Source organism: Pholcus phalangioides, unplaced genomic scaffold, assembly GCF_987345545.1.
Source record: "Pholcus phalangioides strain wild (caught in Gottingen) unplaced genomic scaffold, Ppha-v1.0 ptg000010l_1, whole genome shotgun sequence".
NCBI lineage: Eukaryota > Metazoa > Arthropoda > Arachnida > Araneae > Pholcidae > Pholcus > Pholcus phalangioides.
In genome coordinates this window covers 40,897,380-40,923,482 of record NW_028301603.1, presented here as the reverse complement: position 1 = coordinate 40,923,482, position 26,103 = coordinate 40,897,380, and the positions used below count along the sequence as shown (strand labels likewise).

The 26,103-nt window shown below is 38.4% G+C and overlaps 2 protein-coding genes across 5 annotated transcripts in view; one reads left to right on the top strand and one right to left on the bottom strand.

The window, feature by feature from the left end:
- The first annotated feature begins 391 nt into the window (after window positions 1–391).
- LOC149081477 (uncharacterized) lies at window positions 392–21,806 on the top strand. The gene is made up of 15 exons (XM_089238407.1): window positions 392–640; window positions 1,292–1,417; window positions 2,810–2,926; window positions 3,293–3,406; window positions 3,489–3,611; window positions 6,705–6,815; window positions 6,936–7,058; window positions 7,200–7,316; window positions 14,966–15,079; window positions 16,866–16,985; window positions 17,078–17,194; window positions 18,299–18,418; window positions 18,567–18,683; window positions 20,320–20,428; window positions 20,519–21,806. The coding sequence occupies exons 1-15, from the start codon at window positions 487–489 to the stop codon at window positions 20,589–20,591; spliced, it is 1,755 nt and encodes a 584-aa protein (XP_089094533.1). The 5' UTR covers window positions 392–486; the 3' UTR covers window positions 20,592–21,806.
- Window positions 21,807–22,535: 729 nt separating this feature from the next.
- Window positions 22,536–26,103, bottom strand: part of LOC149081476 (uncharacterized) — a 30,764-nt gene continuing 27,196 nt past the window's right edge. For all 4 annotated transcript variants that reach the window (XM_089238405.1, XM_089238402.1, XM_089238403.1 and 1 more), the window contains 3 exons: window positions 24,261–24,377; window positions 24,041–24,157; window positions 22,536–22,922 (listed from right to left, as the gene is read on the bottom strand). In XM_089238405.1, the coding sequence (XP_089094531.1) occupies window positions 22,648–22,922; window positions 24,041–24,157; window positions 24,261–24,377 (509 nt within the window). In that variant the 3' untranslated portion in view covers window positions 22,536–22,647. The remainder of the gene's footprint in view (window positions 22,923–24,040; window positions 24,158–24,260; window positions 24,378–26,103) is intronic.

Genomic DNA, 26,103 nt, shown 5'->3' with positions numbered 1-26,103 from the left:
ATTCAACATACCGGAAAGTTTCCTGTTGGTAAAACCTGCGTGTGTGATTGAGTGATCCGCGTATATTGTATTGTCTGTTTAGAAGTTCTAATATCTATTTAATAGGAAGTGAATTTTTAAAAATCAGGTATGAAATTAAACTAATTTTAATTTGAAAACACGAAACACAAATACAATCTCATGAATTCTGCAGCAACTGAAATAAAATTATGCCGTTCCTTTGTTTATGCTAAAAATTATCATTGATAAAAGCTGAAAGATAAGATCTCTTTCTCCCTCGTGTTTTATGAATGCAATACCACAATATCACCTGCTTTCCTGAAGATAAAATTATCCGAAAATCATCGATAATTCTCCTCCATCGTCTCTTTTGTTTCCGAATGGTAAATTTATTACAGTCTTTACACCATCGGGAGCTGGTGAAACAACAGCGACTCCCTAATAACGCAACTAAAATACTACGCACGACTCTGAAGACGAAAAAAAATGATCTCGAATATTCGCTTTTGCTTTTTGTTTGTCGGTGTTGTGACTGCTAACGGTATTTTTTGGAATAGTGATCATGAAAGTGATTTTTTTCAGCAACACCGTAAGGACACTGCGAGTATTGATGACCCCGATTTCGACCATGTGGCAACGGGTGAGTGAGTATTTTAACACTGTTAACTTTTTCACACACGCTGGATAAAGTATTTAAGTCTAGTACATTTTGTGTTTCTCTTTATAGATAAAAAGTAACCTGGTCCATGGGACCTACGCCATTTCGTTTAAGCACTCAACTTGTGGTACCTATCAAATGAAAAAATACAGTCAACGCTCGTTATAACAACCCAACGTTATAGCGACCATTCAATTTTAACGAAGAGAATTTTCTCAAACAGTTTTGAGAAAATATGAGTATAATTTCGATAACAGCATATAATTTAATAAGAATAAGAGAGCTTTTCTTTTTTAAATATTTAAGTATTATTTAAATCACACGCCTCAATGCAATTTCGTCAAAATTCGGATAAGAAAGAAATAATTTTAAAAAAAACATTAAAAAAAAAGCAAAACAGAAAACTTCTCGCAAAGTGTAAACAAAACTACAAATATCTAAACCGAAACCAAAACTGACATATTTGGTCACTAGAATGGCAATCAAAGTTCCTCATCTCATTCGATTGTTCATGATATCTACACATACTTTTTAGAAGAAATACACTCTCGGAATGTTTTAGTCATATACATATATTGTTCTCAACACTAAATAAAATAAATAAATATAATATATTGATTTCCAATGATTTAGAATGCGGGAACTGCACGGGAGGAGAGTGCATAAAGAAAGATAATGGCGATTATTTTTGTCAATGTCCACTTGGCTATGCTTGGTATTACAGGCGGTGGTTTGCGGAGTTGTACAGCGAATGCAGAGGTATGTTCCAGAAGTTTTTTAAGTGCATGTAATTGCTCATCAAAGTTGATTATATCTGTTAATAGGACACATGACGTTCAAGTGAAAACTTCTTATTACTGTCTCAAAAAGAATCAACCGGTTTGAAATGCGTATATTACGAAAAATATGGAACATGGACACTTAACATGGATTTTATATTACTCATGGCTGATTATAAAGTTTTTTTTTTTTTTTTTTTCAAATTAAATCGAAGGTGCTCAACGTGTCAACCTTGGGATGCACGACATGGGCCTATACGGTAGTCAAATTCGTCCCAAACTTTTGCGAACATGTTCCACTGCTGGTGGATTTCTATGGACTACGTGCGAAACTCTGTCGGATGCTCTCCACATTTTCGTCCGATATGCGGGGACGGCCAGGGGATTTCCCTTTATACAGACAACCCGTGTCTCGGAATTTTTTATACTATATATCGCCCAATGCTCTAAGTGGTAGGAAGTTCAACACCAGGGTATTGCCGACGAAAATCACGATGGACACTTGTTACAGACTCATACTTCGTGAAATTAAAGAACACAAAACGATTTCTATTGTGCAGTCGCCATCTCGACAACAACTGCGTGAAACTCGAGATTTCCCTCTGTCTACCAGTACATTATTCTATCAAAACGGATTAAAATCTGAATAGTTATGACTTTTGAAATCGGATGATTCTTTTTGAAGCACACTGTATATTTCTAACTAAAAATGCTTTAATGACATTTCAGTATAAATATGATAAGAATTTTTCAGGTGTCTTAGTTCAAAAAAATATGTGTTTCAATGAGCTCTGCGCTTTACACAGACACCAATAGGTGCCGAACTGGAACGGTCATTTTTTGGTCATTTTCTGTGCCCTGGGTCTCAGGTTCCATTGAAAAGCATCAATTTTTTTTTTAGTTTGCTCTGTCGGAACATATCAATGGACTGTAGCATGCATTTTGTATTATAAGAAACCGTTAATGAGAAAAAATTTATAAACTTTTATTTAATGGCATAAAAATTTTCGAATTTTTCATTACTTTCAACTGTTTTGCCAAAATTATCATAAAATAAAATCACACAGTAAAATGGATGATATAAATCATTGATATTTGCCTACAGTGCAAAAAAATGTGGCTTTTCAATGAAATTTTACACGCAGGGGACAAAAAATTTCCGTTCCAATTTGGCATCTCTTGGCGTCTAATTAAGCCAAGCTTGTTGAAACGCGTTTTAATTTCAACTAAGAGACCTGAAATTGTTATTATATTGGTACAGAAATGGCATTAAACCATTTTTTGCAAGAAATATACAGTAATAAGAAATTTTCATTTGAATGTCACGACTCACATGAGTCACCTTAATTTGAACCTTGACCGAAATTTCCAGAATGCAAATGCGGGACCAATTCTCATGGCTGTTATTTCGGCAACCCGACCGCTTTATCTGATGACAAGCACTGTAATTGCACTGCTGGGTACGGAGACAAGAAGGGTATATGCACGGGTATGTAAATGTATATTTCCGTAATGTTTACTAAGCGAATCATTTGATTCACCATCTTGATGAAGGAACATATTTTTCAAATAACTCTTAAGATTGTGATCCATTTTCGTTTCAAGATAAACTTGGTTATCTTAGGGTATTGATAAGATATCGATGTATTGTTTCAGTTTACATCTAGACGTGTAGGTATCGATAAAGATGTATTTTAGAACGTAATTTTGGAATCTTGCGATGCTTTGATAATTGATAAATATTCATGGTTCGATAACTAGTATCAAAGGTGAGAAATAAACGAGCCCGATTAAAAAAAATCTATAAGGTTGTTTCGTTTCCAAAAAACACCTGAATTTTTTCCGATATTTATAGCCTGCCAGTGTGGAGGTACATTCAACTGCACATTTGATTGGGATTTTGATGGTACGTACACTAAATCATGCGATTGTGGTACTACTTACCTCGAAGAAGATGGGAAATGTCTAGGTAAGTGTTATTGATGGCTCACATTCAACAATGGTTATTATTAGGAAACAATAACTAAACTTTAATCGAGTCATCGTTTCAGAATGTGACTGCGGCGGCCAACAGTTCAAGTGTGATTTCAATAAACTCAATAGCACTGTTTACGATAAGGTATGCGACTGTGGGAATCCTTGGCGGTATATCGTACTGAATGGGAAATGCATTGGTGAGTATTCATCTTCGAAGAAAAATTTTATATTCTTCTCTTCGCAAGTTTCTTCATTAGTAATGAATCATTGCGGCAACTTTCAGGACATCACGGAATCTTGTTAAGTTAGGCCCCGTGATGCATATCCTACTAAAAAAAAAAATCTGGCTTATTCGCTACTAGGTAGCATGCTCGTTTATAGCATGTTCGTTATTCCCGAGCGTATACATTTGCTAGGGCCTTGCTCAGCGAGAGATTTCCTTGTTATAGGCATACTTTTGATGTGGGTACGCTTTGTTTTATGAGTGTGACTTATTCAATACATGATGAATACGCATTTAAGAATTTTCCGATCTTATCAATTTTATTCCTCCTCAATATATAACAAAACTGGTTCGTAGTGCACCTCACTGCGCATGTTCAGACTTGTTTTACAGCTTCCCTTAACCGCATACTCACAAGCTCGGAAAAATAGACCGTCCTGCTATTCAGTAGCGAGCTCTTGAATAAGCTTGCTTATTTCTAATACACGTGCTTATCATTTGCTTATCGGTAATATATGCTCGAAATGGGCATGCATTCAAGCTACTTGGTAGTACAGTCGAATCCCGTTATAACGAACACCAAGAGACCGGAGGAATCACTTTGTTCAAACAAAATTTCGTTATAAAGGAATTCCAGGTTACCTTAGCATTGTTCCTATGTAAAATTATTTGAGGATTAGAAAAGTGTTCGTTAAAAACGAGATTTTCGCTATAACTGTATTCGTTAAAACGGGATTCGACTGTATACCGGCTCTTATTTTTAACGAAAACAACGTGCGAACATGCAAGGATCGAAATGTAGAGGGTCTCCGTAATTTTTTAGTTTTTTTTATGGAGGATGCGGTATGTTTCCTGCTTTGGTAAGCAGGACAAGATACCTGAATTTAATGCATATCCTATACTTTGAAATGCATACTGAAACACAATTAAGGGGTGGATTTACATCTACAGACACTGACCGTGTCGTGTCACGCATTCTTTATGGCAAACATTCTTTAAATATCTGTGTGCGCCTGCGCAGCCACGATACGACAGACGTCCATTGGTTTTATGTATAGGAATGTTTGCCCTGTCTGACCAACATCACCTGTAAAACATGGCCACGAAGCTCGTGACGTCACTGAAGAAGGCCATTTCACCTAATGTCACTGGACATAGCAGGCCGATGCATGCGATATCCTTACCTGTTTTTGCGCTATAGCCAATGGCAATAGGAGAAATTTCATTTACGTCACAAGCTTCGTGCGGAGGCTTTGGTCTATAGGTGATGTTGGTCTGATACGACACGGCGAGTGTCTGAAGATGTGAATAAACCCTAAATTATATAAGGCGACATTTTGCATTCAGTTTACAGTATGATTATAAGTAACAATGGGGGTGCAAGCTGTTTAACCGTATTTTCTCAAATAGACCATGCCACTGACGCAATTTGCTAGAGTGGTTTAACAGTGGTTTAACATAGTTTGGTTTAAATAATTTAAAAATTCGTATAAAAATTCGAGCAACAGACGCATTTGAACTGTTCAAACAACACCATGTCAACGGGAAATCAAAATTATAAGCATGATTATAAGGTGATGATGTATAATTATATGCTATGTGATTCCCACATTGGCGTGTCGCTACTAAGGCCGGGATTATTGTTATTATTCATTGCTGATGTTCCAAGACGATTATACCAATAAACTTCGTCCGAGGCGGCCATGTTTCCCATAAAATTTTCAGATACACTCATTCTTTGGGAATGCTTCGACAGCTCTCTGACTCTCTGAGTTGTCTTCAACGGTGTATGCGGTCTTCAAAGGTGAATGTGTAAGGCCGGCATTACAGTGTAAAATTTCGATAAAATCCCTTTTATAAAACTTGAAAAATCTAACCAATAAGGTTATTGGTTACATTCTAGAAAATGCAACCGGTGACCTTATTGGCTGCATTTTTCAAGTTTTATAAAAGGACTTTCACCAAACTTTTATAGTGTAATACTGGCCTAACAACACTTAGGCCGGGATTACACTATATGTTATAATTACACTGGGATTACACTGTTATAATTTTGATTACAAAAGTTTTATGAAACTGGAAAAATTCAACCAACCGGTTACATTCGAGCAAATGTAACCGGTGATCTTATTGGTTGAATTTTTCGCGTTTTGTCAGAGTTTTTACAAAACTTTTATAGTGTATTCCCGGCCTTAGTAGCGACACGCTAATATGGATGATCGGTGATTGAACACAGACAGGTAATCTCAGTTGTTAGCGGATATCTGAAGATTCCAATAAGAATCATCAAGACGAGCGTTTAGATATGTAGCATGCGCGAAGGGGTTTCGCGGAATATACTTTCCCAGGAACCTCTATCCGGAAATTGAATAATTGTGATTTAACAACGAGAAGTGTCATCTATATATCAAGTAGTCATCAAATATATCAAGTAGTTCATTAATTATATGAAGATTTAGCTAGAGCAGTTTTGTACTTCAAATATCGTCAAAAATTTAAAACTTCTTGAATGTTTAAGAATAAATGATTCATTTTTTTTGATTTATAAAGGCACTTCAATTTTTTCTCAAAAAGAACAATGTTTTCTGAAATACAAAATTTACAAAAATATAAATATTTATGTAACGTGGTCTGGATGCGATAATGTGAATAGAATGACAACTCTACGAAGTGCCCCTCTGAAGAATATCAGAAATGTGAATTATGTCTCATTCCATAAGACAGAAATTGTTCCGCAACTTGGAAGAATTATGACTTCCTTATTTGATGATTTAAAAGTTATATCCCAATACAAAATTTCAAACTGTACCACTGAAGTTAGTGCGTTGTCGGAAGTTGACGCCACCACACAACCATCCAAAACTACCTTCAAAGAAGTGTCCCGCCAATCACTCGGGGCACCATCACGAGCGCTCAAACAGACCAGCTCACATTTGCTCTAGAAAATGACCTACGGTAGGTTCCAAAACTGCTGCCAGGTGCCTTTTAAGTCTTTTGGTCTCTACCCGAGCCATCAAAGCGTTGGAGTTCACTAATAAGTCATTCATGTTCTTCTCGTATGTTGCAGATCCGTGCAGTCCCGATCCTTGTGAAAACGGAGGATTATGCAGCGTCTACAAAGACCTGACGTACGACTGCTTTTGTCCAGAGGGTTTCCGTGGCGAAAACTGCTCCACAAGTAAGACACAAATAGTGGTGACGTTATTCATGGTCTGATGAAGCAATTTTTGTGTCTCCTGTACGAAAACAAAAATCTATTCGTTAAATGCTGACTTAACTATTTAATTGATGGTTGCAGTTGAGAACGTATGCGCTTCGAATCCATGTCACTCCGGTGGCGTATGCAGGGAAGAGACTGGAATCGGACTGGGTTTCACCTGCGAGTGTCCGTCGAATGCGACCGGAAAATATTGCGAAACAAGTATGTTGTGATCCATGGAAGTCATGAATTATATTAATATTCGCGCATTTTTGTTCATGATGTTATTTTTCTATGAAGTGGAATCGTATCTAGAGAGTCAGAAAACTTATAAATTTATTTCTGTGATTTAATTTTTTTCAGAAATCGATCCTTGCGTGTCCAGCCCGTGCCTGAATGGAGGAACGTGTGCAATGATCGACACATTCACTTACAACTGCACGTGCGATTATATAGCCACCGGAAGAAACTGTGAAATAGGTGAGACACATATAAACATGATAGTGTATTTAAAAAAAAAAAAAAAATTTACTAATTCGTAACCTGCCTATGGAGTGTCCGTTAAAGACAACTAATGCCCAACTTAACTGCAAATGAACATCGTACACATTCTCTCTGCGGAATTTCTAACGAATCAGTACATAGAGAGAGAAACGATGACACTCTCCGCTTTTCACACGAAAAACGAAAGCCTGGATAGGGTTTCGGACTTCCAATCAGTACATGTCGGAACATGTTGTGCATGCGTATTTATGTTACTGCGACAGCCCGAAGTGTGACCAATTCGCGAATTGGCTAAGAGTTTTGGTCGAAGTCCGAATTTGAGAAATGATTCAGACTCTGGCCGGAGATCCCTGGCCAAAGCTCGATGTACTACGGACTGATCGGAGTCAGATCCATTTTTTTTAAATCGTCCAGTAAAAAAAATGTCGCCAATAATCGCCAATCGTCTCGATAAAAAGAAAGTCTTATTACAGTACTATGTTTATCGCTTTTACCGGGGATCGATTAGGGGTCGTAAAAGTATTATTACGTCAGCAGATTTCTAGCCATTTTTCACCCCCTCTCCTTGTCAGCAAAATATCGTCATCTCTGCCCCTAACACACATTGGGATCATTTGATCATTTTTGTCGCACCACGGTCATTTTCTGCACACGAGGGCTAATTAGACCGGGACCTACAATTTATTGCCGATTCCGAACGGCAGGCTTGTTTCTTATACTCATCGGGAGGTTGGTACGCTAACTCCTCGATGGGGGCCCCCTGCCCTAGTAGCAATTTTTTGCTGCGGTCAAGTCGCCGTTTTTGTTGTACCCCTGTGTCAGGAAAGTTTTCTGACAAGGACGAACCGGGTATCGAACTCGCGACACCTCTAAGCATCCTTTGGTACTTTAGGCGAGTATCTTACCGACCGGGCTACCGCGCCCACATTGGGATCAGACACGTTCGAAGGGAAGCGAGGGGGTCAGAGCCCCCCCCCCCAGACGATCAAAAAAACAATTTTTTTTAAATGAAAAAGAAAAAAATTTGAAAAAATAAATAAATTCGGAAGAAAATATCTTCACGTGTTGTTATAATCAATTTCTCTTAATTCCAATGCTATTAGAAAGCTAAGAACTCAAAATTTCTCTTTAAGAAATTCAATGCGACCCATCCTTTAAGACAGTCGGATACTATTGTTTACAATATATATAAAGCTTACTGTATAAGCCATACATGTTAAACTATGGCCCGCATTGCAAGTGCGGCCCTTGCGGATTATCTGATTTTGCGAAAATGAACTAAGCGGCTCATTTACAGATGGTTTAAGTGACCTGTGGCAAAATTCTAGAGCATTTAAGCGACCCGTAGCTCATTTTCAGTTCACTCAAATATGCAAGTGGTGTATTCACAGATGAATTAAGTGACCCGCGACGCATTTACAGTTCACTTGAGTGACCTGCGGCACATTTCCAGAGCACTTAAGTGGCCCGCAACACATTTCTAGAATACTTGAGTGGTCCGGGCATATTTCCAGAAAAATTGACAAGAAAACATTGCAGAAAGATACAGAACCCGAGAATACTTCAACTGAATCTTCCGACGTAGTTGCGTTGAACAACAATCACGAAACAGTAACAATCAAAAAGAGGCACAACACATAGTGATGCCATCGTTTCCGTCTGGGTGTGAGTGAGCAAATTTTGGCGGTAAAATGTGATTTTTAACTAAAAGTGAGAACGGCGAAACGACATATACAGTAAAACCTCGATAAGTCGTCACCTGAAGTTATCGAAATATTATGACGACTTAAGTGGAGTGTCGTCAGTTTTAATGTGCAATGTTGTGAAAATCGTATAAATTTAAAGTGATATGACATTTATTAAAGTATGAATCGAAATAATAATATTAATAAAATTTATAGATTGCGAAAGAAAAAAAATATCAATTTTTTATCTCTTATTACTTAAATTATTGTGGTGAAATGTACTGTACGTTTTGATTTATACTAGTAATTTTTAATTTAGACTAACAGAGCAATTGTTTGAATAAGCAGCTTTTCTTCATAACAGAACATGTACATCAAAATTAATTTCAGTGTTTGAATTCTTCATCAGTAGTTCATGTTGCGACTACAAAGTAATCTCGAACACTTTTGACTTGGTGGAGGGGCCCTGGGCAAGGAAAAGTAAACAGAAGACCGCAACAGTTGGGAAAGAATGACTCATTTTTTTCAACAAAGGTATTTTGTTTAAATTTGAAGCCCTAAATTAGTAGAATCCATGCTTTCTATGATTATTTATTATCCGTGCCCACGCGTTGCGCTTTGACTTTAACTTGATTAATTTGATTCTTCGACTTACATAATTTTTGATTTCCTTGCACTATATGTAATCTCTGACATATCAATAAATTTTGGTTTTGCCGGAGATGCCCTTCCCCCCCGGGGGGGGGGGGCAAAGTGCTTACGTTGTTTCTTGCGACAGAGTTTGGGTGTCTCGCAATTTGTCCAGTTTCTCCAATGGAGGCCAGGCAGAAATGAGATCTAGCTTGAACACTCCCCAACGTTCCAAAAACCTTATTCGGCAAATGAACTTCCCCATGGTACTTTCGTTACTTAAACTGTTCCCCATTTGGTTACATAGGATTTTATGGTGACTTTTGAGCATGAGGCAATGCTGTTCACAAGCTCTTTTTTTTAATGGGAGCCATAAAAATAGTCTGTTCCTCTTTCTCAAACTTTTTCATAGTGACGTCTTAACCGAAATTAGCGACGAGTAAACGAGGGTTTAATAACACTGTGGTCTATGAGAGCTGGAAGGGTCTGAAGAAAAATGACGACTGAACCGGAGTGACGACTTAACGAGGTTTTACTGCATATGTCAAGATGCCAACTACCTTTTAGGTGACACAGAAGTGTCTATCCAGTGAGGGCGCCTCGATACATTAAATTTCAATTCTCATTTCTAATTATGTTGAACGCGAAATAAATTTATAAATAAATAATTCAAAGACAGATCAATTTCTTTGGCTTTTACTGTACTCTTTCTCGCCACATCTAGTATAAAATAGATATTATGCATGTGTAACCGGTACAGTAGAACCACCTCTCGATAACGGACAACCATGGGACCAAAAATTTTCGTCCGCTAAATGGGGAGGTACGTTATACAGTGGAGTCTTGTTTATACGACTCTTGGCTTCGGTCACGATTGGTTCCTATACGTTTCAATGTCAAAATCTGTGCGCTACTCGCTCTCCGAAAGGTATGAATAATCACCAATGGTCTCGATAGTGAAAGTTCAATTGAATTCCACAACATTTATCACTTTTACCGGCAATTATGCATAATTCCCAAATAAATATGGAAAGTCTGATAAATATGGAAAACATTTACATTTTCTTCTCTCCCTTAAAGCAATTCATTATTTTTACCCGCACACAAAATACACTTGCGCGACACATATTTTGCTATAAAAATGAAATTAAAATCAGTGAGAAGAAGATAGAAACATTCATAACAACATTATCGGTCTTGTAATGTTGCGTTTCTTCACACGTATCAACATACAAAACCTGTACCATAGGTATGTTTAATTAATTAAGTAATTAATTAACGATTTATTTTATATTCACCAAAACGAGCTTGAGATTAAACGTAATCTAAGCTGAATGTGAAGAACTCTCGATTTATGAATAAAAATTAGTAATTTAGAGTTTGCCTGTTCGCTATCGAGAGTGTCCGCTAATGGGGAGTAAAATACATTAAAGCTCTATTTCACGGGACCGGGGATCAGAAAATTGTCCGTTAACGGGGACAGTCCATTAGGGGAGGTTCCACTGTACTACTACTTTTCAAAGTTCGCCAAAATGACAAAGTATAAACATGAACATAAAAGATAAAATATTCTAACTATAAAGTACTCGAACAAAATTTAGGTTTTTCAAAAGAAGATCATGTTCTTCGGTACATGTTGTCATGGGAAACATTAACGTGACTTTATGGACGGGAAATACTAGCCAGTAATGAAATCACTGCACATGATTGATCTTTTTAAAAGCTATGAAAAATACCTGTAAAAGAGACATAGCAGACAGAACGTCAGAAACACGAAAATGTCACTACATCCGAATGTTCACAATATATGTTAGGGTTCATCGTAATCAATCGTTTTTTGTCATGCTTATGATTCATGTATTTCTTAGAAGCCTACACCAGTTTCTAGACACACCACTCTCCGTCGATGTGCACCTGTGTATCGTCGTTCTTCGGTTCTGGGGATCTTGCATCTCCACGGACGGGTATAATCATGATTTTATCCTTGACCACGCAAACCTCCGAGTTCTCGGTGTTTGCCGACAATGGTTTTCCCTTGAAAGTCGGTTCGTTTTTCGACGAGCAAGCGAACCACGCGCAGTCGTTCTTCTTGCACACCATCCCGTCGACTTCGTTCGCGGTGCAAGAAAGTTGGGATTTCTTCCCATCGATGTCCATGGTCGAGGTGTACAACCGCAGGCCAGGAACCGAAAAATCCTGCTTCTTACACCAGTCGATCAGTTCCTCGGCACATTTCCCGGGGTCCTCTCCAAAGGACGAGTGCAGATTCACGATCATCAACAATACCAAAAGTGGCAGGCTGTTGCGGGCGACACCCATAGCTGTTCGTGGTGAAGTCCGACTCGTTGAAACAGAGCTGAAGCAAATCGACTTATTCCGATCAGGCTCGACGTTAAAGGAAAGCTATCAGACTAGTATCAAGTGTAGGTATGGTTTCCACACACCTCGAAACCATCCAATTTATATGTAACTTTAGGTCCTACCTATAAGAACAGTTACAGTGTTAAGGTCGCACGGTTAAGGCTAAACTACAGAAAGTAACACCCACCTGCGTAACTATTGCATGCTTACAACGTAAGCACACGCGTGCTTGGAAATAAAATTCATTTTTTATAACTGATCGTGACTCCCTCCGGTGTCGTCAGGGTCGACGCAATAATTTCCCTTGTCTCCTCCTTTCATTAATTAGAATGTTTTATGCAACGCGACGCACTACATTTTATTTTCAAGAGGATGCGAAATTCTGCATTATGGTCTCTCAGTATGCGATTTCACAAAATAACATTCCCGTATGGCTTTACGTCCGACGTCACTACCGACCATTAACCACTGATGTATGCAAGACGCGTCGTATCCTAACGCATTACGAATGGTATTCCTGTTGACTTTTCTGATGCCATCGTTTAGACTGAGTCACACACAATGTCTATGGTTGCTACAATGTCATAGCGTAGCTTCTTTAAGTCCAAGCACCACAATTACCACGCAGATCAGCCACTGAAATTTTCGCTTAAACGCTGGATGTACCGCGTTTCTCCAGAAAAATAAGACCCGGTCTTATATTAGTTTTTACACAAAAAAGTGCATTAGGCCTTATTTTGAGATGATTTAAATGTGCAGATATATGCATCTGTTATTTACATCCACAAATATCTACGAATTCCGGTTTCGATTTTTTACGACTCCATTTCCTGTAGAGTGATTGCTCCCCCCCCCCAAACATATATATATATATATATATATTATGTTCAGGAATAGAATCTCCTAAAAAATAGACATCTCTTGTCCATGTACCTGCTATGAGTGGTAACACAGCCATCGCTGATTTTATCCCCTCAATTCTTCACTGGTCACCCCCTCCAAGTCACGATGGAGCCATCCAAGTCACCAAGTCACTTGGAAGGGGTGGGTTTGATAAACTTTCCATGTTTTTTGATTTCCCTTTATTCTGTTTTCAACGCAATCATTGATTTCTATGCGCGAATGTAATAGGGGGCCATTCAAGTATTACGTCAGCACCGAGGGGGGGGGGGGGAGTGTCCCGATTTGCTGACATTGATGACGGGGGGGGAAGGTTTGGATAATGCTTACGTCATCAACCAACCTTTATGAAAATATGAAATATTTTTAATGACATCTTACTGGGTGCGCCAAAAACGAGAAAAATCTTTCGATAGTTCTTCGGAACTTGAAGTAACATCCCCCCCCCCATTGATAAGTCCCCTACAGAGGCACTTTAGTGATCTCCAAATGTTTCGCGGATCCAAGTGATCTGGAAATGTTTCTGGGCCGCTTAAGTGCTCCAGAACTGTGCCACGCATCACTCAAGTGATCCGTAATTATATGCCGCGGATCACTTACATAATCTGAGAATGTGCCGCGGGTGACTTGAGTGATCTAGAACAGTTTTGCTGACAAGGGGGGGGGGTGAAAAATGACTAAAAATTTGCTTACGTAATACTTGAACGGGCCCCTAACCCCTATATCAGTAACTCCTTAAAGGAGAATTACTGAACTATGTGTCACGGCCCAAACTTGATTCGCAGCGACTTGATTGCACTTCCTATACAGATGAGCCGCACAAATTCACTTATAATCCAATTATGAATGCATTTATTACATCACAGTGACGGTGACTGAAGCGCGGACTGTCCACCCTTCTCACCAGGTGCCTTAGTCTAAGGTATTGCGTATAAAGATACGGGCGTTCTCACATAAAGCAATAATGCTGACGTCACTGTGCTCAGTAATGGCGAAAAGATGGCTCTACGCACTCGCTGTTGTTATACGTGCGTAAGCTATATTCTAAACCAGAGTCCTTCAACTTTTTTTTCTAGTCACGAGGCACTGCCTGTGCCCATCATCAAAAGAAGAGCACCATTGGGACAACTTTGTCATGCGAATGCATGAAATCATTATGATTTCAATCCTTGAATGCAATTAGTACAAGGTGTTTAATTGGAACGTTGATCAAAAGTGCTCGCGAGCATGAAATCGGACCCGATCATCGAACACCTTGGTTGCTTCAGACAGTGCCGTGGTGTTCGCGAGCGACGGGTTGAAGATGCCTGTGTGTTCTAAACCATTGTTTCTTAAAAAGGTTTCGATTCATTACATTCTGTTTTTTCCCCCCGAAACTTCGCACCTGACATTTCGCCTACCCTGAACGTATTAGTGACTGACTGTTGAGCGACCATCGATTAGGTGAGTGACCATATAGGTGGGTGAATAACCAAGTGATTAGATGAGTGACCGTATGAATGACAAAGTGAGTGACTGAAAGAGAATGGCCAAGTGAGTGATCAAATTAGTGACCGTACGAGTGAGTATAAAATTGACTGTATGAGTGAGTTACCAAGTGAGAAACCGAGTGATTGACCGTATGAGTGATCAATTGAGTGACCGAATGATTGATTGTATGGGTGACATGATTAACCGAATGTGACCAAGTGAGTAATCATATGATTAACCGAGTGCGTGACCGAATGAATGACCAAGTTGAGTGACCGTTTGAGTATGTGAGCGTGAGGGAATGAATGACCAAGTGAGTGAAATGTACAGGGGACGAAACGTGCTTGGCACGAGATGTCGGGTTAGAGTTTCCGGCATTTCCATACGGCATCGTGTCGGATGTGACCTCATAAATTCAGTGTCTCATCTGAGAACTATCCATCGTTGGTTCTTCAATCACTTTTTATCAACTCCCAGTGAGGATTCTTATTGCAAAGGTTATACGAACCCACCCTGTATACAAAGTCTGTAACTATGCACTGCATTTACATAATATACTCGTCTGTCATTGTTTTTCAGTGAAGTCCTGTCTGTCAAGCCCTTGTAAAAATGGAGGCACATGCATCGATACAGAAAACTCTTACAACTGCACTTGCTCTGATGGTTACATGGGGAAAAACTGCGAGAAAAAAAGTACTTTTCTTTTCTTTATTACTTCAGTGATGACTGGGGGGTACGTACCACCTCCCCTCGTCCTTTTCTGGAACAAGTCCTTAAGCACATTTTTTAGTCCTTCTTCTAAAACCGGAGAGGAAATTATTATATTATTATACTATATAGTATTTTTAAAAATTGTTTTATTTCCTCACGAACCCTATTTTATGGGCACATGTTTGCAATAAAACGTGTGCCCATAAAATTTGAGGATGTGGTACAACTCCTCCAAGCGTTTATCGTATATTATTTCGAAATGTTTTACGAAGCACACTCTGTAGAAAACGTTCCTGGGCTCAGTTTTCATATGGTCTTGTTCCTATAAGTCAAATTTTTATTGCGCCATCTATTGAATATCAATAGAACTTTAAGGAAGGTAATCGAGTAATTTTTATTTGGTTTTGCATGCCGTGGTTGGCAACTGACATTTGCACTTTCAAGTCTTTTTCACCTCGCAGTCGTAGGCCTTAAGGGCGTCTGGTCCACAACCCCCCCCCCCCGAAATGTGAGAAAATGACCGAAAAAGGGAAGAAGGTGGTCAAATCTATTGTTCTATCACTTTGGTTCCCCCCCGGAACGAAATTTCTAGCTACGCCCTTGCTCGCAGTGCTACACCACCTTGTAGGGTAACTATAATGTATAATATAACTATTTTCAAGTAACTTTGAACGCTCCGACTGTTTTTTGTAAATAAATTTCCCGTTTGTCTTATTTTCAACGAAGCTCACTTGAGAATTTACTCTTAACTGTGAAATCAGGGACAAAAATTACTTTGCCAACTTATGGTAGTTATAATACTAAACATGAATATTCATCTCACACACACGATTGTCATGTTTATTGTTTAATGGTTGTTTTTTTTTTTTTTCCATAGAATCGATTTCAATACACTTCGATTTGCAGTAGTTCATTTCCCGCCATTAGCAATTTATAAGGAATTTTGTAAGCGGTATTTTTATTTTGGTATCATTTGTGGTGACAACGGGCGATTTTTGATATTTTATCATATATATACCCGTGTAAGCTACGGTAAATGTGATAAATCGAATGATCAGATTCTTATCGGTTATTAAGCACAACGACCGGATTTTCTTATCGGTTTTCATGCACAATGGCCGGATTTTTTATCGGTTATTATGCACAACAATCGAACGTTTTGTTCGAATACTAGGCGTAATAACGCATTCATCATATTTACTGTAACATATGTACAGTCGGAACTCGGTATTGACGGTTTTCGTACTCGTGGTTTTTTTTCCCGTTTTATGGAAAAACTTTGCAGTGCTAATCGTGTGAAATAAACACAAAAAAACGGAATGATCAAACGAAATTAGTCGCTCTTCATCGCCCTGGTGCCAATTGTTCTTAGATCAACAATCTCGTATCTGTCCACTTGGAGACGAGATCTTTTGCAATTGAATTACCACTTAATTTGATCAAAAAAAATTATTATAAAATGTATTTTAATCAATATTTATTCAATTAATTTAATTCAATTAATTAGTTCAATTTTATAATAAAAAATAAACTGCTTAGAATTTCAAGGTAAATAATATGTAGCAATTGACCTCAAAAATGCAAATATTGTGCAGCTTGTATAACATTTCAATCGGTTTAGTATCACTGATGTTTAGTAGATGGCGCAACGAAGAAGATATCTAAATTATAGCGTAAAATATTTCTGCAGAAAAAGTGTACTGGAAAAATATTTTTATATTCGAATTCCTGTTATATGATTTGCTTTTGACCAGTTTATCTGTACTAGGCTATGACCCTTGTGACGACCGGCCATGCGAGAATGAAGGGACGTGCGTACGCGGTAAAGGAATGAATTACACCTGCATATGTCCACCAGATACCACAGGAGTGAATTGTGAGGACGATGGTAAGTTATTCCATTTCCAAATAATGAATCTATTATAGTTTTACATGTGTATTATCACTTCATAATATTGATTACAATGATTTTTCTTAAAGAACTTGACCCTTGTAACAGCAGACCGTGCCTCCACAAAGGATTCTGTATTAGAAGCGGTGAACTGACTTATAAATGTCTATGCAAATTACCGTACACTGGGAGGAGATGCCAAGAAAGTGAGAATTTTTCACATTTATCGTTTAACAAGCAATTGGGCGTTTTTTGTTATTGTTCTAAAAGCTTTCGATATTCGTTTTCCTCATCACAAAGGTATTCTTTTAATGTTCAAAGTGAAAAGAGTGGGTTCGAGTTGCACGTCAAAAAATTGATAGGTATTCATGGAACATCGGAACGAACCATATATTCGCTCGGATATAAAAAAAGTAATTGGAAGTAAGACCCCTGGAAAATGAATGAGTGTATTTCAAGGAAAGAACTAAGAAGGCAAAGTTTTGGGCACCCTGTACATTTATGGTTATTCCTCTCAGTAGTCACTTCATAGAAAGTGCCAGCTAATTTCTACGGAAGACGAATGCGGTTGACATTTCGAAAATATATCTTGTAATCAAAGAAAGATCTTTTCTGGATATTAAACGACCACAGGATCTTGTCATTTCAAACTTATCAGTGCATGGAATTTGCGTAAATTACAATTAGGTTTTACAGAAAATAATAAGTTAACACATTAAGTTAATAAGTTAACACATTAAGTTAATAAGTTAACACATTAAGTTAATAAGTTAACACATTAAGTTAATAAGTTAACACATTAAGTTAATAAGTTAACACATTAAGTTAATAAGTTAACACATTAAGTTAATAAGTTAACACATTAAGTTAATAAGTTAACACATTAAGTTAATAAGTTAACAATATATTAAGTTAACACATTAAGTTAATAAGTTAACAATATATTAAGTTAACACATTAAGTTAATAAGTTAACATACATTGTATTTTCCATCAATAAGATCAGTTGAACTTCGAGATCTGGCTTTGCAGAGCAAGTTATACTTTAATGTGACGTGTAAATCAGTGCAATGAAATGCAGTTTTACAGTCCTTAACATTTTGCGGCCCGGTGAGATCGGTCACCTTCGCACATGCCCAAGTGGGGCCCTGCCTCCAATTGACGTTTGCAAGTGTGTTTCGTTTGTGTTTTCCGTGGAATTTTTCGCATCAAATTTTGAACTACTCTGTACATATCAAAATAAATAAATATATTTTGAATAAATAGCCACGAATGTTTTGACCGATTAGAATGGCGTATATTCCGTTACAGAAATTGACAGTTGCGTGGATGATCCTTGCCCTGATGGCGCAACCTGTCAAAACTCCAAAGATCGTCAGAACTTCATATGCATTTGCCCTCCGACACATACTGGGAAATTTTGTGATGTCGGTAAGAATTATATATATTTCGTTATTTTTTTTAGATTACCGAAATACTTATGTCCGTGGTCGTCACTCGTGCATGAAAATGAATGCAAGGCTTTAACACTTTTTTCTGAATGCATTTTGTATTCAATCAGCATTTCTTTTCTTCGCAGAAATCAATATCTGTGATACGTCAACGTGTGAAAACGACGGATTATGCATTCGTGGAACCGGCCTAAACTACACGTGTAATTGCACAACGCCATATTCAGGAGTGCATTGCGAAAAAGGTAATATTAAAATACATATAACCTGTATTTTATGATGTACGGTAGACCCATTGTCATCCCGGGGAGTTATCACTGTTGTGACTAAGGCCTTTGATCTCTGAAGACCGGACGCACACCCCCGTGTGACCAAGTCCTGGATCAAACTATAAAACTTATTTTGTAAAACTTTGCTCGAATGTAATCGATAGGCTTTTTGGGTAGATTTTATAAAATAACTTTTCTAAAACTTCTACACTGTAGTGTCGGCATACGTTCCATCGAATGTAACGGATAGACTTACTGGTTATTTTCGTCCAGTTTCGTAAAATATTTTTTTATCAAACTTTTATAATGTAATCTGGGCTTAAAAGAGAGGAAAATGTTGCAATTTCCAGCATCCAAATCAGCCAATAGACCAACTCGTTCCTTCGATGAAAAACTGGTCCGTTCGACACGAAGCTGGTTGTCGAAGAACGGGGGGGGGGGGGGAAGAGGAACTAGGCTACATTTTATTCCTTCTTGAACGAACTTTGACTAAGGCTGGGATTATTGATAAAAGTTAAACAAAATTTATTTTTTTACAAAACTTCAAAAAACAACAAATAAGCCTGTTGGCTACATTCACTCGAATGTAACCTACACGCTTATTGGTTACATTTTTCAAGTTTTTTAAAAGAACTGTCATAGAATTTTTATAGTGTAATCTCGGCTTAAAGCCGTACTTGATGAACTTCATCGTGAAATTAATGGTTAGACCTTTAAGCGGTTTTTAAAATTTCACTGAGCTGCAATATAACTGCCACAGTGGAAATCACTGAACTCACCGTAAAACGCCACTTTTATTGGAGAAATTATTTTTACCTATTTTCTGCAGCTAAATAACGGTTTTTTCCCCGAAGCCGAGAATAATAATAATAATAAAACAAACGAGGAAGTTAAAAATAATCTGGCTTTTACTTATAATATGCTACACGCGTATTCTTATACTATCCCAGAGAAAAAGGAAAAAACGCGTCTCTCCTACGTCTGTCGTCAAACTTTGATCAAAGGGTGACTCTACCCACTGGCAGCTGATCTGACTGCGGAGGGGGGGGGGGGGAGTTTTAAAAAGAAACTTCGACTGTAGAAAAACACTACGCTGTATCTGGGCTCACCATTGCCAGTATAAGGAGCTTTTAAAAAAGTAGGATACATTGGAATTGCCGAAATGAAAGACATCAAGTTAAGCGACGCATGTTGTCTAAGCCTCTGTAAGCAAGCATTATTGGAAATAATTGGACTAACAAAGAAATAAGAATACTCAAGGTTAAGCCTGAGTTACTGTAGTATCTGAGTATCAAGTGATGGAGAGACCACCTTCTAATGCAAGGATGGAGATAGATGACATCGATTTCATTACACTGTTCCAAGGACCGTATCCACCATGTTGTAGCTAGCCACCAGGTGTTCAGAGTTGAAGGGCTCCTATAAATTCCAAGTATTCCTCCCATTCCACAGTATTGCCTTCCTTACCGCCCGTTCTACCTCTACACAATGTTTCGCATCACTCATACAAAAATAAACCTAATTATAAATGTTCCGTTTCCATTTGGTCTACCCTTTTAAATCACTTTCTCATATGCTCGACTTCATTACGGTCCATTATATCTATTTCCAGGCCCAAGGAAGCTTAGTGAAGGAGGCATCGCTCTGATCTCTCTGGGCGTCATAGCAGCAGCAGGCGGTGGGATCGCATTTGGCGTGGTGATCTATAGAAGACGCAAAAGGTGGTTCAATTCACTTTGATTAGATATCAGTTTTTTCGAATATGGAAAATCGTCAGGGGATCAATTCATTCTTTTTTTTGTATTTTACAGGGAATCTAATGGGCACAGTGTCAGTTTTATGGCTCCTCGTGAAACGAGTTCGTTAGTGACGAGGCCAAGATGAGACGAACTGTTAATCTGTGAGAAATGATTGTTCGCATCAACGTATCGTTGTCATGATCTGGTCTTGAATCGACTACATCTTTGTGACATTATTCTCGTCATTTTTTAATAATATCACTTGCACATACGTCTGGGACTATCCGCAGCCTCCTCTCTCACGTAAAATTAAAACGACTGTGTTAATGAGTGATTAACTGGTATATATGTTACGATAAATGTGATAAATCGGTGATATATCCATACATCCCCGGTTATTATCCATAATAACCAACCAACTCGGTAGAACTGAAAATATTTCGTACAGTTATAATCAGTGATTATGCATAAAGTAAAGAAGTAGGAGGAAACAAATTCAACCACTTATTAGTAGCTCCATTACGTGATGGGTATATCACTACGCATATTTTGCCATGAAAATTTAATTAAATGAAAATAAGTGCCATTAAAAACGTACAAATTATTATGTCTCGGAATATCTTCACATTTATCAACATTTTAAAACATAATCAATATCACCGATAGAATCCATAATCCTAGTCTGAAGTTTGAGCAAAATATCAGGCAAATTCAAGTAATTAATCGACGTTTTATTATGTTTACCAATACGGGCTGCGGGGGATTATACATGATCACCGATAAATTCGCAAAATTTATCAAACCTACCAAAATGGTCGGTGATTATGCATGATGGATATATAACATTTAGTGATTCAACAACTGTACGTGAATCACACAATTACATAAATATTGAAATAAAAAGTTTTTTACCCTGTTAATTCAAAAATTCTCATACGAATAGCCAGAAATTATTATTCATTTTTAACGTACAGAAATTTGGTGATTTACGTGCACAGGTTGGGTCTGTGATACCCAACCTGTGCACATGTATTTCTCTCATTTTCCGACAGGTAGCAGGAACAATTATATTGAGAGATTCTCACTAATTTCCAATTTGAACTCGTTTATCTATATCTACTGTGCCAACTTTGAGTGAGGAGGCTATTTCTATTCCTTAATTGTTGGAAGATTTCTCTCTATACACGGTATAGGTCTGAGAGACCCAACCCGTGCAGTCAAGCAACATTTATGTTTCAACGTTAATTTATATGGTTATTTTGAAATGAGTGTAAAAATGAGATATGAATGTATGTTTATATTATATATGTTTATTTTTCACTTACATTAAAAAATAATAATTTTTCTGTTTTTATCACTGAATTTAAGCTTTAGTATGATGCTATCAGGGCCGGACCTTCAATCCTGCGAATTACAAGGCCGTAGAAGCCGCGAACTAAAGACGGCCGATGGGGGAAGGGCGATTTCAGGCGATTGAGGTGGGGGTGAGGGCACCAAAATATTCTCCGCCTACACTTGAAAATTGTCCGGCACCGGCCCGGGATGGGTTTGAATAGTCCAGAACTGCTAATTTGAAATTTGATTTAAAATAGTGCAGCAATGGTTAATTACATTCATTTTATGTTCATATTGCAGCTAAAATGGTGTAAGGTACATTGACGACCCCATTTTTTCATTAGTTTAAGTTAAACCTCGTGCCTACGTTGAAAAAGTCATTGATACTCCTTAAAAATATAGCAGTAGTGTTCTGTAATCATGTTTTTAGAGGTGGCAAGTGCTTTAACTTCATTTTCTTCGGTGTCCCCTTTTCAAGATTAATTTCACTTTTTCGTGGTTCGCTGGTTCCCCTTGCCCCCTCCCCCCACCTGGTGCCGAATTGCTGATTTCTCTCTATAACAAGTTTTTGTTTAAATCGAAGCGGTGAGGTTGGGACCAAGTTATACCAGAGTCATCGCCGATTCGTCGAATACAGATAATCAAAATTTGTTGCCAAATTCTTGTACGGGAAATGGTCGAAATCTTTGGCAGGGTGTCGCAGCACAATTATTTTTGATGACGTATTCGCCAGGTTTCTTTATAACACGGAATATCGTGCTACAGCATACTTTATTAAATCTTGAAAAAGGTACAGAAACAGAATATATAATAAATCACATGTGGTCGACATTGGGATGATAGAAAGATTTGGGATCAGAAAGTTCTTAGCCGAAGTGCGTCATTCTCATAAGTACGCCATCTACCTTCGTCATTTTCTGATGCTTGCCGCATTTGCAGTAACCGATTTCGCTGCCGTGATCGAAATAGCAAGTACCCTTCCCACACAGGAACCGACCAGGTCCTTCCTTGCACCACTTGTCTTCGGTGCAGTCCTTACCGGTGTACCATTTCGTGCACTGGCAGATGTATCCTTTCATCTGAGACGGCGTACACTGACCGTTGTTTTTGCATGGATTAGGTTTGCAGAAAATGGCAATATCTGTAATGGATTATAAAAAAGGGTGAGGATTGTGTATACGTGAATGTCTAAGAAAAAAAACGAGTTTTTGGCATCTTCTCTATTGATATTTATCTGAACCCTTATGCGTGAATGATTGTGTGACTGACCAATTGAAGAGGTGAGTGACAGTGAACAAGTAAGTGGGTGCATAACAGTATGAGTGAACAAGTGAAGTGGGTGGGTGACCGTATGAGACACAAACGAATGTGGTCACTCATACGCTAACAAACTTGATCACTCATATAGTCACTACTCGATCAAGAAAATGGGCACTCATACAGTCGCGCATTTGGTCACTCATACGGTGATTCACTTGACCATTCATACATTCACTCACTTAGCCCTTCATACAGTCAATCGCATATGCACTTTGTCACTCATACCGGCACTCACTCACTTGATTCTCATATGATCACTCACTCACTTGATTACTCATGTGATCACTCACTCACTTGATTACTCATGTGATCACTCACTCACTTGATTACTCATATGATCACTCACGCACTCACTTAGTCAGTTCACTTGACATATCAATTTATTCACACATACAGTCACTCATACGGTCACTCGCCCAATATCTTGGTCACTCACACTCATTTACTCATACGATCATTCACCCAATCATTTGGTCATTTACACACTCAGTCACTTACTTGGTTACTCGTTCAATTACTCGCACATTGAGGGCAGGTGTTCCATTAAGAAATTAACTTTATAAAATATCTGGGCTGAAATTAGAGACTTAAGAAAGCGAGACATTTCGCCAGTACCACTTTAAAGGGTTAAAGGAGGAACGGAACACCTTCACTCCTTTCTATAGTGAAAATGAGTTCTAAAAAGCCAGGTAGGTTCCCACTCATAGAAATCTGCAGCGCAAAACCGGTTTTCGGGGTGCGGTTACGCAAAATCGACAATTAAAATCATCCTCGCAGTGCTTAGCCACACCTCAAAAACGGGGGTTGCTCTACAGAATTCTACGAGTGTAGACCAGGCTCAACATTGACGATGTTCGGCATTACCATGAATCGTTTCTTGGTCCCCACGCATGTATTTTTCCCTACCAAACGAGACGATTAATATTGAATCAAACTTACCTGTTTCGCAGTGCTTCCCTGTAGTATTGGAAGGACACTGGCAGGTGTAGTTCGCATACTTTCCCCTGATGCAGTCCCCACCATTAAGACATGGGTTCGGATCACAGGGGTTGAGTTCTGAAATGTAAAATATCAACAAAGTTTTATCAGATTGGCCGGATCAAGTCACGTGCCGTCAGATTTAATTGATTGTTGCATCAGATTTCAATATTAATAATACCTGTTTCGCAATGCTTCCCGGTGTAGTTCGCAGTACAATGACAAAGGTAATCGATGCCTTCAACTCTGAAGCAAGTACCTCCATTTTGGCACGGATCCGGTGTGCATTGATCCTTTTCTTTAAAAACAATGGGGGAAAAAGGGAACATGTATGTTGTAATCAAAATCATGCACATCATCAATGAGTTTTGAAAAATGTCTTAAGTTTTTCTCATATAATACATGAATTGTTGTGAATGCTGCAGATACAAAACTTATATATCTTGAGATCGAATTTCGCAATACAGTGGAACCTCTCGATAAAGAACACCCATGGGAACAAAACTTTTTTCCGCTAACGGGAGGGTGTCCGATGTACAGTGTGACTTCGTTTATACGAATTTCACATTTATACGACATTTGACTTCGGCCGCAATTGGCACCCATACATTAAAATGTATGTGTGTGTAAGTGATACACTGGTGGTTATGCATAATCATCAATCATCTCGACAGAGAATGTTTGTATAAATTTCTGCTACACTTATATATGTATCAGTTTTTACTGTTGATTATGCATAATTTACAAATAGAGTTGGAAAATCTGATAAACATGTGTGAAAAGGTTTATAACTTCTCTTCATTGAACCAATCATTTTTTTTAATCGATATGATATATATTTGCACTACACAAAGCTATCTACTCTATAATATAAAATTACAAGCTCGAAAAGGGCCTGTTTCTAAGCAACCGAAATTAGTGACGATTTTATGTAACGGAAATGGGTGACGGAAATCTGTTACGTTTTTGTGTTACGGAAGTCGGTTACGATTTTGGGTCAAGTATTCATTTAACTATAGCACATATCGGGACCCATTTGACCCATCGGGACCGTGTTATGTGCATGTACCGAGAGGCTCCCACATCCTACAGCAGGGCCATTAGGCTGGAATTTAGATGGCGAGCCCCCAAACCAGCTTTTCAGGGGCCCCTTTGTGGTTAATTTATAGTGTGAAAAATCAAAAAGTGATAGATAGATAGAACCGCTCACAACCCCGGACTGATGCAAAGCACCAAAAAGTGATAAGAATAGTTGTGGCCCCTGTCAGCCCTGACATTGTGGGGGGGGGGTCATGCCGAGAGGTATGTATATGTATAATATACATATAACAGCAGTGCGCCCAACACACAGGGTTTGGGTACCCGGGGAGATTGCACGTATACCTTCATGGGGAAGTTAAAAGTTTTAATTTCCAGGGGCCCTTGATGGATCTCATTGATTTCTTGCTGCTTTAACGGTGAAAAATTTGCGATAGCGGAAGCATCGCAAATTTATCCAGTAATATCCAGAAGTATCGCAAAATATATCCAGTCTGGGGGCCCCATAAAATTTGTGAATTCGGTCACGGGTAGTTGCGTGGGGGCCCTGGATTTTATTCGTTGGTAAAACGAATACAAATTAAAATTTTTCATGGCACTCACAGCGGAGGATGACCGACAAGCTTCCAAGTCGGGGGGCCCCATGTTTACAGGTTTTATTTTCGGGGCCCTGGATGAATCTAATTATTTTATGTTGCAGAATTTGCAACAGCGGAAGCCCGAGATAAAGCCGGTCTGGAGCCCACTAAAAGTATGGGAATTGGTGTACCGGGTAATTGGTTGGGGGCCCTGGATTTTATTCGTTGGTAAAACGAATGCAAATGAAAATTTTTCATTTCACTCGCAGCGGGGGATGACCGACAAGCTTCCGAGTCGGGCGCCCCATGTTTACAGGTTTGATTTTGTGCCCTGGATGAATCTGATTCTTTTTTGTTGTTTAACTTTGTAGAATTTGCAACAGCGGAAGACCAAGATAGATCCAGTCT